This window comes from Pelodiscus sinensis, chromosome 4 (genome assembly GCF_049634645.1).
Source record: "Pelodiscus sinensis isolate JC-2024 chromosome 4, ASM4963464v1, whole genome shotgun sequence".
NCBI lineage: Eukaryota > Metazoa > Chordata > Testudines > Trionychidae > Pelodiscus > Pelodiscus sinensis.
This window is the reverse complement of record NC_134714.1, coordinates 50,789,329-50,805,271: the sequence shown is the minus strand read 5'-3', so window position 1 is coordinate 50,805,271 and position 15,943 is coordinate 50,789,329. Positions and strand designations below refer to the sequence as shown.

General features: G+C 41.5%; 1 protein-coding gene across 4 annotated transcripts in view; it reads left to right on the top strand.

Annotated features, from left to right (window-relative positions):
• NUBPL (NUBP iron-sulfur cluster assembly factor, mitochondrial) overlaps positions 1-15,943 on the top strand; it is a 150,227-nt gene that overhangs the window by 23,320 nt on the left and 110,964 nt on the right. For 2 of the 4 annotated variants that reach the window (XM_006116358.4, XM_014570136.3), the window contains exon 4: positions 5,557-5,647. The exons of the other annotated variants lie outside the window; for them this stretch is intronic. In XM_006116358.4, the coding sequence (XP_006116420.2) occupies positions 5,557-5,647 (91 nt within the window). The remainder of the gene's footprint in view (positions 1-5,556; positions 5,648-15,943) is intronic. 4 annotated transcript variants of the gene reach the window in all.

Genomic DNA, 15,943 nt, shown 5'->3' with positions numbered 1-15,943 from the left:
TGAAAAATTCATTGCTATCTACATATTGCACAGACCACAGTGAGAGATTATGCCCTACACTATCAAAGAAACTGAGGAACCACCTGATCAGCATCCTGTACAGCAAACAGGAGAACCTCAAAAAAGAGCATTCCAATCTGGAGACTTTCATAAAAAACCAACCTTCCACACAAACGGACTTTACTAAAATTAGACAGGAGATCCACAATACACACTTCACTTCTCTACAGAGGAAAAAGTACTATAAGCTGTCTAAAATCCTACCTGCCACTTGGGGCCACAATAGTGGCACCCCTAACTCACCCAGCAATATCCTCAATCTATCCAGCTACACACTCAGCCCGGCAGAAGAGTCTGTTCTATCTCAGGGACTCTCTCTTTGCTCCACCACTTCCACAAACATGATAAAGTTCTGTGGTAATTTGAAAGCCTACTATTGCAGTCTCTGACTCAGAGTACTTTCAGCACAACACTGAACAGCGCACTGACACACAGATACCCTCCCACCAACAGCACAAGAACAACAACTCCACATGGACTCCTCCTAAGGATTGAAATGACAGTCTGGACCTATACATAGAATGCTTCTGCTGATGTGCACAGGCAGAAATTGTGGAAAAACAGCATCGCTTGCCTCAAAACCTCAGTCGTGCAGAAAGCAATGCTGTCCACAGCCTCAGAAACAACTCTGACATTATAATCAAAGAGGCTCATAAAGGAGGTGGTGGTGTCGTCATGAACAGGCCTGACTATCTAAAGGAGGCTGCCAGACAACTCTCGAATACCAAATTCTACAGGCCACTTTCCTCAGATCCCACTGAGGGATACACTAAGAAACTGTACCATCTGCTCAGGACACTCCCTATGCAAGCACAGGAACAAATCAACATAACCTTGGAGCCCTGACTGGGGTTATTCTATGTATTACTCAAGATCTACAAACCTGGAAATCCTGGATGCCCCCATCATCTTGGGCATTGGTACTCTCACTGAAGGACTGTCTGGATTTGTGGACTCTCTACTCAGACCCTATGCTACCAGCACTCCCAGCTATGTCTGTGACACCACTGATTTCCTGAGAAAACTACAATGCATTGGTAATCTTCCAGAAAACACCATCCTAGCCACCATGGATGTAGAGGCTCTCTACACAAACATCACACACACAGATGGAATACACAAACATCGCACACACAGATGGAATACAAGCTGTCAGGAACAGTATCTTTGATGATGCCACAGCACAACTGGTGGTTGAGCTCTGTGACTTTATCCTCACACACAACTATTTCAAATTTGGTGACAATATATACCTCCAGACCAGTGGCACCGCTATGGGCACCTGCAGGCCCCACAATATGCCAATATTTTTATGGCTGACCTGGAACAACACTTCCTCAGCTCTTGTCCACTCACGCCCCTTCTCTACCTACGCTACATTGATAACATCTTCATCATCTGGACCCCTGGGAAGGAGACTCTGGAAGAATTCCACCACAATTTCAACAGCTTCCACTCCGCCATCAACCTCAGCCTAGACCAGTCTACACAGGAAGTTCACTTCCTGGACACCACGGTACAAATAAGTGACAGTCACATAAACACCACCCTATAGCGAAAACCTACTGACCGCTATGCCTACCTTCATGCCTCCAGCTTCCATCCCGGACACACCACATGATCCATTGTCTACAGCCCAGTACTGAGGAACAACCACATTTGCTCCAATCCCTCTACACAGAGACCAACACCTACAAGATCTTTAACAAACATTCTTGAAACTACGATACCCACACGAGGAAGTAAAGAAACAGATCAACAGAGCCAGACATGTACCCAGAAGCCTTCTGCTGTGGGACAAGATCAAAAAAGAAACCAACAGAACACCGCTAGCCATCACCTACAGTCCTCAGCTAAAACCTCTACAACTCATCCTGGACAACAATTCCTCACTTTCAAAGGCCTTGGGAGGCAGGCTAGTCCTTGCCCACAGACAACCCATCAACCGGAAGCATATTCTCACCAGCAACTATACACCGCACCACAGTAACGCTAACTCAGGAACCAATCCCTGCAACAAACCTTGGTGCCAACTCTGCCCACATATCTACACCAGCAACACCATCGCAGGACCTAACCAGATCAGCCAGACTGCCACTGGCTCATTTATCTGCACATCTACCAATGTAATATATGCCATCATGTGCCATCAATGCCCCTCTGTTATATACATTGGCCAAACTGGACAGTCCCTATGCAAAAGAATAAATGGATACAAATCAGATATTAGGAATGGCAATATACAAAAACCTGCAGGAGAACATTTCAATCTCCTTGGACACACAATAGCAGATTTAATGGTAGCCATCCTGCAGCAAAAAACCTTCAGGACCAGACTTCAGAGAAACTGCTGAGCTGCAGTTCATCTGCTAATTTGATACCATCAGCTCAGGATTAAACAAAGACTGTGAATGGCTAGCCAATTACAAAAGCAGTTTCTCCTCTCTTGGTGTTCACACCTCCAGATCAGCTGCTAGAAGTGGGCCTCATCCTCCCTGATTGAATTTACCTCGTTATCTCTAGCCTGATTCTTGCTTGCATATTTATATCTGCCTCTGGAAATTTCCACTATGTGCATCTGACGAAGTGGGTCTTTGCTCATGAAAGCTTATGCTCCAATACATCTGTTAGTCTATAAGGTGCTACAGGACTCCTTGTCACTTTTGCAGATCCAGATTAACATGTTTGAGGTGTGAAGAGAGTGTGTAATCTCTTCACTCCGAAGGCACAATATTTGCCGTTCATGAGTACTTTTAATTCCAGGATAAAAAGATCTCTGGTAGAGATGGCTTGGCTATATGTCAAGAGGGCATGAATTCAGTGGCAGTGAAATGATCTTAAAACCTTCACTTGGCTAAGTGTGAAGTCAAAATTGCAGTAAGGAGCTTTTGCCACAAGTCCAAGAACTCATTCCATTACTTCACTGGATGTTCATGGGACTTGTTGCAAAAAATCCGCAAAAAATCCACAAAAAACAGTGCAAAGAAGAATGTCAGTAAATTTTAAAGTAGTAGATAGGTTCTGCCACAAATATTTACTTTGATTTCTGAAGTAATTAGGTGGCACATCCCTAAAATGATGTTGTGATGAGTTCGATTAGTGGCTGACATGGATAAAAGGACTGAGTCAGAAATCTGTATAATCTTTTAAAATATGCGTTTTGTTAAAGAACAAAGAAGCACAAAAGCTGTTGTTGGTGCCTTTGAAATCTTAACATAAAAATGAGGCTTTCCGATCTTTTAAATTGCAGCTTTCATACATTAGGCATGAAACAGTAAATGTGTCAGAGTAACGATAGTATTTTTATAGCTTTCACAAGGTGTTATAAATGTTAAAGAAACAAGTTTAAAAGAAACTACCCTAAATGAGATCTTAAGCTTTCATCTGTGTGATGACGTATGCTGTTTTGTCTGCCAGTCTGCAGATAAAAAAATATTGAAGAATTGAGATCAGAATATCGTGTTGTCACAAACTAATTTGAGTTTATGGCTGCATTATTTTTTATTTAAAGATCACAGCCGTGATTTATAGCAATAGGTTTTCACTTTTCATCACTACTAATTCTTCATGAAATACTTTTGCAGCATATAAACCTAACTTCTTTAAAAATTGATTCAGTATTATTGCTGTGTTTCTGAATTCTGTTATCATAATATACAATTTCTAATTCTGCTGACTCATAACCTAGTAGTAGTGCTAAACACATTGACAAACTTAACATTCATTTGCACATATTTTTATGAATTAACATCTGCTTCTTAAAAAATTAAACATGGCTAAAATTATGTACACAGAATTCAGAATAATTTAACGGAACTAAATATGTATAGTTCTGATTCAAGTACATTTTTCAGAAATTTAATTCATTTTACTTGGAAAATTTGATTGTCAGACACTATTTTGTATTATAACATTCATAGTAACCTGAATGGCATTGTGGATGTAACTTCATATTTTGAAATGTTGCTCAAGGCTGGAGACACACTACTGTATTAAGTTGTAAGATATTTCTAAGATGCTCAGTAGAAACCTCTGTATACTCAAAAGCACAAATATGATGATTATTTTGGAGAGCTCAACTGTCTTACCCTACTTCTCATGACAGATGTGATATAGTGGCAAGGTCTCTTATTAAGACTAGGGATGTCACCATGTAGATGACTACATGAGTGCTGTATCAGAGGCAGCAAGGGGGTGGGGGGGGGGGGGAGCTGGTGCCTGGAAGGAACTAGCTTAAAAGCCTGATCCCTGCAAGCACTGGAGCCGCCTGTCTCCCCCACCCTGCACTGCTGCCGCTGACGGAGAGGCAGCAGTGTGGAGAGTGAGGCGGGTAGGCCGGAGCCAATACAGGCTGGGAGCTGACTTTCAAACTAGCTCTCCGCACATACAGGCTCCCGCGGACCTGTCTTTTTCCTTCCTCCCCCAGATGCCTCCTACAGAGGCAGGTCGGGGGGGGAGGGGGAAGGGAGGCAGGAGGTGGTGCTGGGCACAGCCCAGAGGGTTTCCCCCAGCACTAGCTCTATAGTGCTGCCTATCCCTCCCCCCTGCATCGCTGCCTCTGTCTGCGATCCTTGGCCCTCCGTGAACAGAGGCTATTCTGCGGCAGCAGCTCCTGCAGACGGAGGCTGCTTCTGCATCCCATGGATTAGTCTTTGTCCATGGGGAGCTCAGACTCCCAGTGAACAGGGGCTACTGCCACCTCACGATGCTGCCTCTGTATTAGAAACAGCAACCGCAGGGTGGTAGGCAGGGAGCTGCGCAGGGAGCTGGTTTTTTAAATTTGCTTCCCCCCCATGGACCGGCTCCCGCTTTACACCCCGAACTGCTGCCTCTGTACTAGCTGCTGGCTAGTACATGGAGCTATTGCATAATTGTGTAATGGATAAAATTTCATGTGGTAACATGATTATTCAGTTGCGTGATATCTAACATCCTAATTAAGATTTCATTCAAAATAAATACTAATAAATACCAGCTAAAGACCATTAGCAGCCTGATTGCAAGTGACTAAAGTCAGTTGAAAAGCTCATTGAATTCAGTAGACTTTAAAATTGGTCCAAATTTTGTTTGTTTATGTACATCTTGATCAGAGGTGAAAGGAAGCTCCCACAAGAGCAGGCTGAGCAGTGCAGAAGCCAGCACTGTGCTATTTAAAGAGCTGGCAAGGACCTAGGTTGAAATAGGACAGTACCTGAAAGAAATTTTAAGTTACTTTCACCCCGGTCTTGATTTTACAAGATACTCATTCATTGTGTGAGGATACTGGTTATTGATAAACTAACTAGTTCTTGCAATTGAATCTAGCAGCTCAAACCCTATAGGGACAATATCATCCTCCTTGCTTCATATGCAACTGAGGAAAAGGAGTGAACAGTGTTTAAATTATGGTTGAGATGAAGATCATACATATATTTCCTCTTTGAAACGGTGCTCAACTGAATTATTTTTCTTGAAACAGTAAAAATGTGTTGATCTTCACCATTTTTGGTCCTGCAGACAAAAGCAGTGGGTTTGCTTGATGCAGATATTTATGGCCCTTCAATTCCAAAGATGATGAATTTGAAAGGATATCCAGAATTATCACCAAGTAAGTGTAAATTTACCTATTTTTTTTTATTAAAAATATCTAAAGGGGAATCTGAAGTTCTTAAAATAATTTTCATAATTTGAAACAGTCTTATTTGCTTTAATATTTTTTGTATTTGGTGGTCAGACCTCAATCATACAGTATTTCCTAAAAATCCACCATTATTTTAAGTACTATGTAGAATGACCACAAATATTAAAATGAAGACTTGGAGCTTCCATTTTTGTTTTCTTTGATTATTGTTTGTTGTTCAAATGAACTTGTTTTCAACCCTATCACTTGAAATATATCTAGGGACAAGGAGAAAGGTGTTTATGATAGTTAAAGATGTTGGATATAATACATTTGCCTGTCCCTTCCCTTAATACTCTGGGGCTAGATTTCTAGCCCACCAGGAAGACTTTGGTGGGAGAGTTTCCCTGGGGTAGGGGAAACATCTGCCTGTGTAAAAATAGCTTAGAATATTGGAAGTATCCCAAAATAGCAGCGCCACATCCAAGGAATGAGTCCACTATTTTGAATTTTTTTCACAATAATGAACGTGCTCATTCTATGAGGAATAAGGGATGGCTCAAAAGAGCACTTTTATTTCAAAATTTAGATGTGCTATGTAGACGTGCCAAATTTTGAAATAGCCTCTTTCAAAATTAAATCGAAAAAAGATACACAATTTGCGCTATGCAAATTGCATATTTTTTTTGATTTTAGAATGCAGTCTAGACGAAGCCAGAGAGAAGGCTTGCAATTGTCAAGGCTATGCTGTGTCTTATTGGCCCATGCAGTTTTAATGTAGCTTGAAGTCAGGCAGCTAAGAATCCAAGAGCCACAATCATTTCCTTGGAAGCATTTCCTCTCCAGAGTGCTCAGGTAAGGCTCAGTTACAGAGGAGAATCTTTCTGTAAAACTGCAGGAACAATATGCATTTAGTGATTGTTTTTTTAAAATCCATCATTAACATAAACGAGCCCATTTATGAAAAATTTAAAAATATTTGGCCAGAAACAAAACCCATTTCATCACAATAATACTGTCTACTCAGTGATGACCAAGTGCTGTCATCCAACTGATGAATGGACAAAAGGGCAGTACTACCAACATACAAATTGCTGTGGACCAGGACGAAATGAGTTCTCACACACCAATTTTAGCTCAAATGGGTTTCAACTTCACCAAGAATTGTTGGTACCCACAATGTTTTTGGAGAAGAATGGATTGCTTTCACTTTTTATCCATACCATTATTTTTGTGCTTAATATGGAATTGTATTAAATGTCCTTTTTCAGATTGCCAAGTCAAGCACTCAAAAGTTAGTGAGTATGCTAAATGTAAGATTTCCTTGTGACCTTATTTTGCCCCTTTGAGCTTCCAGCGTGCACACTTTAAGAAAATATAGATTGTGATCATGTCATTGAATGTTGTAACACAATGCATATACAGTCAGAGGTAAATGTAAGGTTGCATAGGCAGTTGTGAATTTGGCATTTCTTAACTTTGATGTGCTTGACTTGTCAGTGTAAATAGTATGTTTAATATAAGTTTTATATGTAATTTTCTAGTTTTTTAAAGAAAAAAAGTATAACTAGGTTGTTTTATGTACATAACTATAAAAATCCCATATAGCACCAGTGAAGTTTGATCCCTGAATTTCTATCACAGGCGTCGGTTGCAAGAGCTAGAAGACTTGACTGTATTAGCTGTCTATTTGAAAAGGCTGTTGTTGCAGAAGTGGACATGAGCTAATAGTACCAGTTTTGGGGCCTATTTTTGGCTTCTACAGAATCCCTGGGAGTGACATTGGGCTGTGAGGTCATATACAGGGTCCAGAAGACTTAGAGGGAGAGTTTGGTCTGACTTGCTCCCCATCTCATCTGATGTGAAGTAGGAATGTAAGCGACTAGTTGACTACCCTATAAGCCTACTCAACTAGTCCCTTTTCCCCCCTCTCCCATTGCTGCTTTTATATTGGAGGCACAAAGGGAATGGGAGCAGGAGCCGGTCCTGGAGAGAGCTGGCTTAAAAGTCAGTTCCCCCAGCACCATCTCCATGAGGCGGAGGCATGCATGGCAGAGGCGCAGCGGGGGAAATGGTGCAAGTGCGGACCCAATTACTATGCCTCTTGTACATATCAAAGGCAGAGATGCAGAAGGATAGTGAGAGAGCCCTCCTGATCAATTAATTGAATAGTCAATGGAATTTCCATTATCAACTACTTGATTAGCTGATTAATTGAAATTTAACATCCCTAATATGAAGTTGCTTCTGCTCATGTGGTACTTTTAGGAGGGGATGGGATGTTGGGGCCTTACATTGAGTCCAGCTCTCTTTCCCCTCATCTCTCCCACCATTGATTCCCAGTTCTGTGTGTGATGCTGTGACAGTGAACAGCTCAATCTGCTACTTTTAACGAAGAAAAGATTAAGTGGTGATTATATGTGTCCACCTGTAGAAAAACTACTTAACAGTAGGCTCTTCAATCCATCAGTGGAAGTTACAACATGTTTCAGTGGCTGAAAGTTGAAACTAGACTGGAAATTAAGACTGGAAATAAGGCATACATTTTTAACAGTGAGATAGTTAACCATTGGAACAGTTCCATCACAGGCCAGTTTAAAATCAGGACTGGATGTCTTTCCAAAAGATATGCTCTATGATAATGGTCCCCACATTTTTCAGGGTTGTTCCTCTTCTTACCTCTGTCTTTTGCTGCTGAGAGCAGGATCACAGCTCAGAGGCTGGGTTATGAGTGGTGTGTGGACAGGGGTAAGAAGGCCAAGGCTGGGACTGTAGTGTGTGGGGACAGGGAGAGGAAAGCTGGAAGTGGGGCTGCAGCCAGGGGATAAAGCTGAGGGCTGCAGCCAGACAGTATTGGGGGCTGGCAGGGTGCGGCTCTGCTTTGACGAACAGAGCCATGGCCAAGGACTGAGACTGGGGAGGTGGGTGATGGAGCCAAGAGTGTAGCCACAGCTGTGCCACTATGGAGGCCAGCAGCAGGGGCCATGGCTGGATATGGAGCCATGCTTGGGCTGAAGACAGGGCGAGATGTGAGTCTGGCAACTGTGGTTGGGACTTGAGCAGAGCTGGGAGTGGATTGGGGCTTGGGTGGCACTCCCTCTCCACCTTCTATGGGGGCTGGCCCAGGCTCTGCTGGGCCCATGCCCCAGAATGATCCTCCCCAGGTCTCCCTATGGAGGTACAGCACCTCACACAGTTGAGGGATCTGTGTTGTAGGACTTACCTGTGGGAAGTTCTATTGCCTATATCACAGAGAAGGTCATATTCGAATGAGATTCTCAGACAGAGTCATGACCCTTCAGGAGGGTCATAAGGTTACTATGTGGGGACTGAAAGCTGTCAGCCTCCCCCCCAAATCTCCAGCATCCCTAAGGGCGTGTGTGTGTGTGTGTGTGTCTATATGTGTATGTTTGTGTTTATATGTATAGGGGGTTCATAGTCAGAGGTTTAATGTGTAAAAGGGGTCATTAATATCCATGAAGAAAACCTAAGAATCTATGAAAGCATGGAAATTTAATTTAACTCTCAAGATTTAAAGTTTGTTTTTGAAGTAGACTATAAAAAGCATACTAAAATAGCATTGTTTCTACCTTCAATTGAGGAAAAATAAGAAGAATGAGCATTAAAGGTGTCCGCTATTTACCATGTGGGCAACAATTCCCAGTGTCAGTTGGCTGTTTTTAAGGATGGCATTGCAGCCAAAATTGGAAATTGCTGTTTGTTTTTTATTTAACTCCCCGTCATAACTAAATGTTAATGTCTCTCCTTTTTTAAGATTTCCTTATGAATTTGTTGTGATTAATAAGGCTGAGAGTTACAAAATTTTTACTCCCCTCTTTGGTGCATATATATATATTTTTAAACTAAGTGTGTTCTTGAGGGTCCTGACTGAGCAAAGCAGTTAAGCATGGGCTTAATTCATTCCTGTTCAGTAAAGAATTTAACTATGCACATAACTCCTATTGAAGCCACTGGGTTTTTTGCCTGCTGCATTAGGGTCATAGCATTCAGCACCTTCAACATTGAACCCATAGAGACTGATCCTGTGAAGTACCGATGACCCATTGATTTCAATCTCATCACTCAAGCACACATTGTAGGAATATTGAGGGTGTTGAGAACCTAGTAGGATAAAGCTATTTAGCAGTTACCATATTTCAGTGATGAATAAAATTAATCTCTCTGTATATTTTATGTTTTCAAAATGCTTTAGGGATCCTGGAGATGGAAATGCTCCATAAATGTAAGATATATGTTTTTGTTAAATTACTATGCAAAATCTCAGTAAATGGAGAAGCCTTCCAGTGTCTAATGAGGATATTTATGCATAATCACAGGAAAAGATAGATGTGTAAATGTTAGTTTTGAAATACACCCTTGCATACTAGATATTGGATAGTCTCCCATCTGTGTGGAATGAATATGAAAACTAGCTTCTGCACATATACAGATGCTACTTTATAACATAAATAATATGACTACTTGCTGCTATATATCCTTCAAAATAATTTACCCCAAAATCTCAAATTAACATTCTGTCCTAGGGAACTGAAAAATTTCACTTTGAAAAATTCATCACTAGCTTTCACTAGTTGCAAGAGAGGGGGAAAAAGTGACTGAAATTGACAAAATGGCATTTTGGGCTTATTTTTTGGCATAATGGTAATATTCATTATCCCTCCTTAGTTAATTTAATTTACTATACATCACATTTTTTAGAAAAAAGTATAAATACAACACATTATGAACATAGTACTTCTATAGTACTTCAGAGCTTTATTACCACTTAGTGATGCTTTAAACTATTTGTATATAAAATAGAGATGTAAAATCCCATTGAATAGATTAACTGATTAAAAATAGTTAAACCAGTTAACTGATTAAAGGGGAGAGTGTAGGGGGCAACTCCAGCCTGACTGGAGTGGCCCTCATCCTGCAGCTGCAGGCAGAGGCTTCACCGGCTGAGCTGATGCAGCCCCTGCCTCTGCAGCAGGCCCAGGTGCCATATAGGCAGGAGTTGTGCCGGTATCCCAGTTCAAACAGCCACTGCCTGTGTGGTGACTGGGCCTGCTGCAGACAGACCACTCTGGATGGGATGCCGAAGCAACAACCCCTGTCTGTAGAGCACTCTGGCCTGCTGCAGGCAACGGCTGCTCCAGCCCCCACCAGTTATCCTTAACCGGTAAGCATCACCCGTTAACGAGTCATCAGTAAGCCCCCCCCTTAAGTGGGTAAACATTCACATCCCTAATATAAAGCAGTAGGTTTTAAAGACTAGCAAAAGAATGCAGCTTCTTCAATATTTAGAAGAGTGACTCATAGATTCTAAGACCTTAGGGGATCAGTGTGACATCTAGTCTGACTTCCTGTGTAGCACAGACCATACAATTTTCATAAAATAATTCCTAGAGCATGTTTAAAATGAAAATTGATTTAAAAATTATCAGTGACAGAGCTTTGAGAGGTTGTTTCAATGATTACTCTCGTTGTTAAAATTTTACACCTTATTTCTTGTCTGAATTTATATAGTTTCAATTTCCAGTCACTAGATTGTGTTAGACCTTTCTCTGCTAGTTTGAAGAGGCAATTATTAAATATTTGTTTCCCATGTAGATACTTACAGACCAGAGAGAGCCACACTGGCCAGGATATAGTAGAGCAGGAATCAGTGTACATCTTAAGATGCAAAAAAAGAAATCACATTGGGAAATAAAAAGTAGTGGTACTTTCTGAACCTCAGTTTCCAACCCAAATTTTTTCTAGTTATGATTCTCAAAATGTGAGGCTGCTGTGGTAGATTGTCACAGTCTGTAATTGGATCACCCTTTTCTTTCATGCTGTAATTAAACAATTTTCATGTTGTTTTTGTCAGAATAAACACCCACTTAAATGGAGTCATACACAATTGGACTCTGAATGTTGAAACTTGTTTAAAAACTATCTGTAGATTTCAGTAGATATTGTTACTTCTGTTAGACATTTTTGACAGTTTCATTTTCTTTTGTTGATTGTATCTTTGTGTATGACATATGTTGCGTTCTAGAAGTGAGTTTCAGAATTACAGTCTAGTCGTAGGTAAGCGTTATCTGCTGTCTTTGCAATTCTTAGTACTGTTGTTAACCTTTCTAGTACATTAGCTGCCTGGAGCAGCTGTAACTGTATAGAGGGAAGTGCCAGTCTATAAAAAAGGGAAATATTGGCTACCCAAGGAATTATGGACCAGTCACTTTAACTTCTGAACCTGGAAAGATAATGAAACAAATAAATAAGCAATTAATTTGCAAACATCTAGATGACGATAAGGTGATTAAGTAAGAGTCAGCATTGATTTGTCAGGAATAAATTGTGTCAAACCAACCTGTGCTCTTAAGCAGCGTAGCAAGCATTGTGGATTGGGGGGAAGCAATAGATGTGGTATATCTTGACTTAAATAAGGCTTTTAGAATTGTCTCTCACCTGACCTTCTCATAAACAAACTAAGGATTTTAAAATGCTATTATCTGGCTAATCATATAGTTGATACAATTTGTATTAACTATACAATTAGTCAATAAGCACTGCTGTGCAGAGTTGCAGTGGAAGTAGTTCCAGGAGATGGCTCTGGAGCCACCTGTGCTGCTGCCCTGCATTTTAAATGTTGTAAAAGCCAGTAGACTCTTCCTACATTTAAAATGCCGAGGTGCAGCAATTGGTGTCAGCTGGGACTGCTCTGTTCTGACTCATGCTGAGTCCACCAGCCCCTATTGATGGTGGCCAGGGCATGTACAGGGGCTGCTTGGTGGCAACAGCCTCTGTCTGCAGGGTCCCAGCTCCCCCGCTGGGACCCCTGTGAACAGGAGCTGCTTCCTAGTAGTGTCCCCTATCCCCCTCTGCTGCCTCTGTGAGGCAGTGGGGGAGTGCGCAGTGGCACCCCAGAGACGGTGCTGGGGGGAACTGGCTTTTAAGCTGTTTCCCCAAAGCACTGGCTCCTGTGCTGTCGTCCCCCCTCCCCCCCGCTGCCTCTCAAAGAGGCAGCAAGTGGCGGGGAGTGCTGCAGAGAGCCTGGGGTGAGCGGGGACTGCTTGAGTCCCCACTCACTTCATGCTCCCTGCAGCACTTCGGTTTTCAAAAGCAGAAGCACTGGCAGTGGGAACCAGTCCCCACTTGTGCTGTTTCTCCACTATGCCTCTGCCTCCCCTGCCCCCCGCAGAGACAGTGCTGAGAGGAACTGGCTTAAAGCTGGTTCCCCCCAGCACCGTCTCTGGGGTGCCACTGCGCACTCCCCCACTGCCTCACCATCTCTGGGGTGCTCCTGCTCTCCCCCCACCTTGCTGTCTCTCTCTGATAGAGGCAGTGGGGGAGGGGGAAGGTGGGAGGACGTGCAGAAACTAGGCAATTGGCTACTTGACTATCAAATAAGTATTTGCTTATCGGATAGTTGACTAGTTTACTGGTCATAACATCCCTAAAACAAACTAGGGAAATAAAGCGTAAATGGAGCAACTCCACAGTGGGTGCATAAATGGTTAGATAACAATTCCCAGAGAGTAGTTATCGATGGTCCGGTCTTGCTGGACGGCCACAATGAGTGGGGTTCTGTAGGGATCTCTTCTGGGTTGATTGGATTCAATATCTTCATCAATGATTTAGATGGTAAAATAAACTACAAAGTTTGCAGTTGATATCAAGCTGGGAGTGGGTTGCAAGTGTTTGGGAGGATAGTTTTGAATTTTGATCCTATTTGGACAAACTGGAGAAATGGTCTGTAGTAAACAGAATGAAATTCAGTTAGGACAAATGTAAAGTATTTCACTTAAGAAGAAGCAGTTTGTTGCTAATATACAAAATGGGAAATGACTGCCTAGGAAGAAGTACTGCTGGAAGAGATCTAGGCATCGCAAGTTGAATAAGTTAACAGTGTAATGCAAGCAAAAAAAACAAAAAACAAAAAACAACCACATTCTGGGATGTATTAGGCATCTAATACATCCACACTGATTAGGCATCCACTAGAATATTGTCCATTTCTAGGCACCATATTTCAGGAAAGATGTGGACAAACTGGAAAAGTCCAGAGAGGAGCTACAGAAATGATTAAAGATCTATGAAATATGACGTATGAGGCAAAATTGAAAAAAAATTAACAGGGTTAGTGTATGGGGACATCATAGCTTTCAAGTATAAAAAAAGGTTGTACAAGGAGGAGGGAGAAAAATTGTTAGTCTCAGAGATTACAAGGACAATGGTGTTAAATTGCAACCAGAGAGATTTTTGGTTGGACCTGAAGACAAACTTCCTGTCCGGGTGGTTAAGAACTGTAATGAATTTCCTAGGGAGGTTGTGAAATCTCTGATGGGAGATTTTTTAGAGCAGGTTAGACAAACACTTGTCAAGGATAGTCTAGATAAAAATACCCCCCCCCCCCACGAGTGTATGGATCTAGATAGACTACGTAAGCCTCTTGAGGTCCCTTTCAGTCCTAGGATACAGTTAGTCAGTTCCTCAAGTAATGTAGGTTAATCCAGTAAATGGTTTTTGAATATTGGGACAAAAACCTTGAATTTGATTGTGTATTGCATATAGAGATCATCTGTTGAGTAGGTAGGATGCTGCATCTTGAATCAAGTGGCAGTCAGTGTCATTTCTCTTAGATATGAGTCATAGTGATCACTAATTTGTAGGTCACAGTAGCCAAATCAGCTTACTGGGATAGCACTCTGTCTTCTGGCTAGGTACAAGTAGAAGAAGGTTGTGGATCCACAGAGACATAAAGGCTATTTTGGGAATCATTTTGATGATCTGAGGGAAGACACCCTTGATAGAGGGTGGTGGCTTAGAATCATAGAATCATAGAATAATAGGACTGGAAGGGACCTCAAGAGGTCATCGAGTCCAGCCCCCCACCCTCAAGGCAGCACCAAGCTCCGTCTACACCATCCCTGACAGATGTCTATCTAACCTGTTCTTAAATATCTCCAGAGAGGGAGATTCCATCACCTCCCTTGGCAATTCATTCCAATATTTGACCACCCTGACAGTTAGGAATTTTTTCCTAATGTCCAATCTAAACCTCCCCTGCTGCACTTTAAGCCCATTACTCCTTGTCCTGTCCTCAGAAACCAAGAGGAACAAATTTTCTCCTTCCTCCTTGTGACGCCCTTTTAGATATTTGAAAACCGCTATCATGTCCCCCCTTAATCTTCTTTTTTCCAAACTAAACAAGCCCAGTTCATGAAGCCTGGCTTCATAGGTCATGTTCTCTAAACCTTTAATCATTCTTGTCGCTCTTCTCTGTACCCTTTCCAATTTCTCCACATCTTTCTTGAAATGTGGTGCCCAGAACTGGACACAGTACTCCAGCTGAGGCCTAACTAGGGCAGAGTAGAGCGGCAGAATGACTTCACGAGTTTTGCTTACAACACACCTGTTGATACAACCTAGAATCATATTTGCTTTTTTTGCAACAGCATCACACTGTTGACTCATATTCAACTTGTGGTCTACTATGACCCCTAGATCCCTTTCCGCCATGCTCCTTCCTAGACAGTCGCTTCCCATCTTGTATGCATGGAACTGATTGTTCCTTCCTAAGTGGAACACTTTGCATTTCTCTTTATTAAACCTCATCCTGTTTACCTCTGACCATTTCTCTAACTTGCTAAGGTCATTTTGAATTATGTCCCTATCCTCCAAAGAAGTTGCAACCCCACCCAGTTTGGTATCATCTGCAAACTTAATAAGCGTACTCTCTATCCCAATATCTACATCATTGATGAACTCACTTGAGAGAACTCACTCATCTTTGTGATTTTAGTCAAAATCCATACATTGACACTATTTTGAAATGTATGTAACCAGTACATGATTAAATCCAGAACACTTTTTTCTCTCACTTAAGCCAGACCTACTTCGGAATCATCATCTTACAGCAAGCAGCTGGCTTTTTTCAGCTTTTATTTGTAACTCTCTTTAAAATTGAATTGATGGATTCAGAATTAATTTCTTTATTCCCAGAAAATAAATGCAATAGGAGTTGATGAAGAAAAGAGCTGTGTTGTAAAGTGGAAGGGCTTTTTTGTGTTTTTCTTTTTTTAAGCTTTTCTGTGTTTTGTGGTGATTTGAGTTGATGGTTTGTTACTGTTTTCTAATGGGAAAAAATCTTAAAATGAAATGTAAAAATGAGCCAGTTATTTCAGTAAAATTATTAACCTTTTATTACTTCTTTAGACTTAATTTAGGGATTATATACTAGCGTACCACTAGGAAACTGAAGATGAGCAATTTGACTTACATAGTCTTACTCAA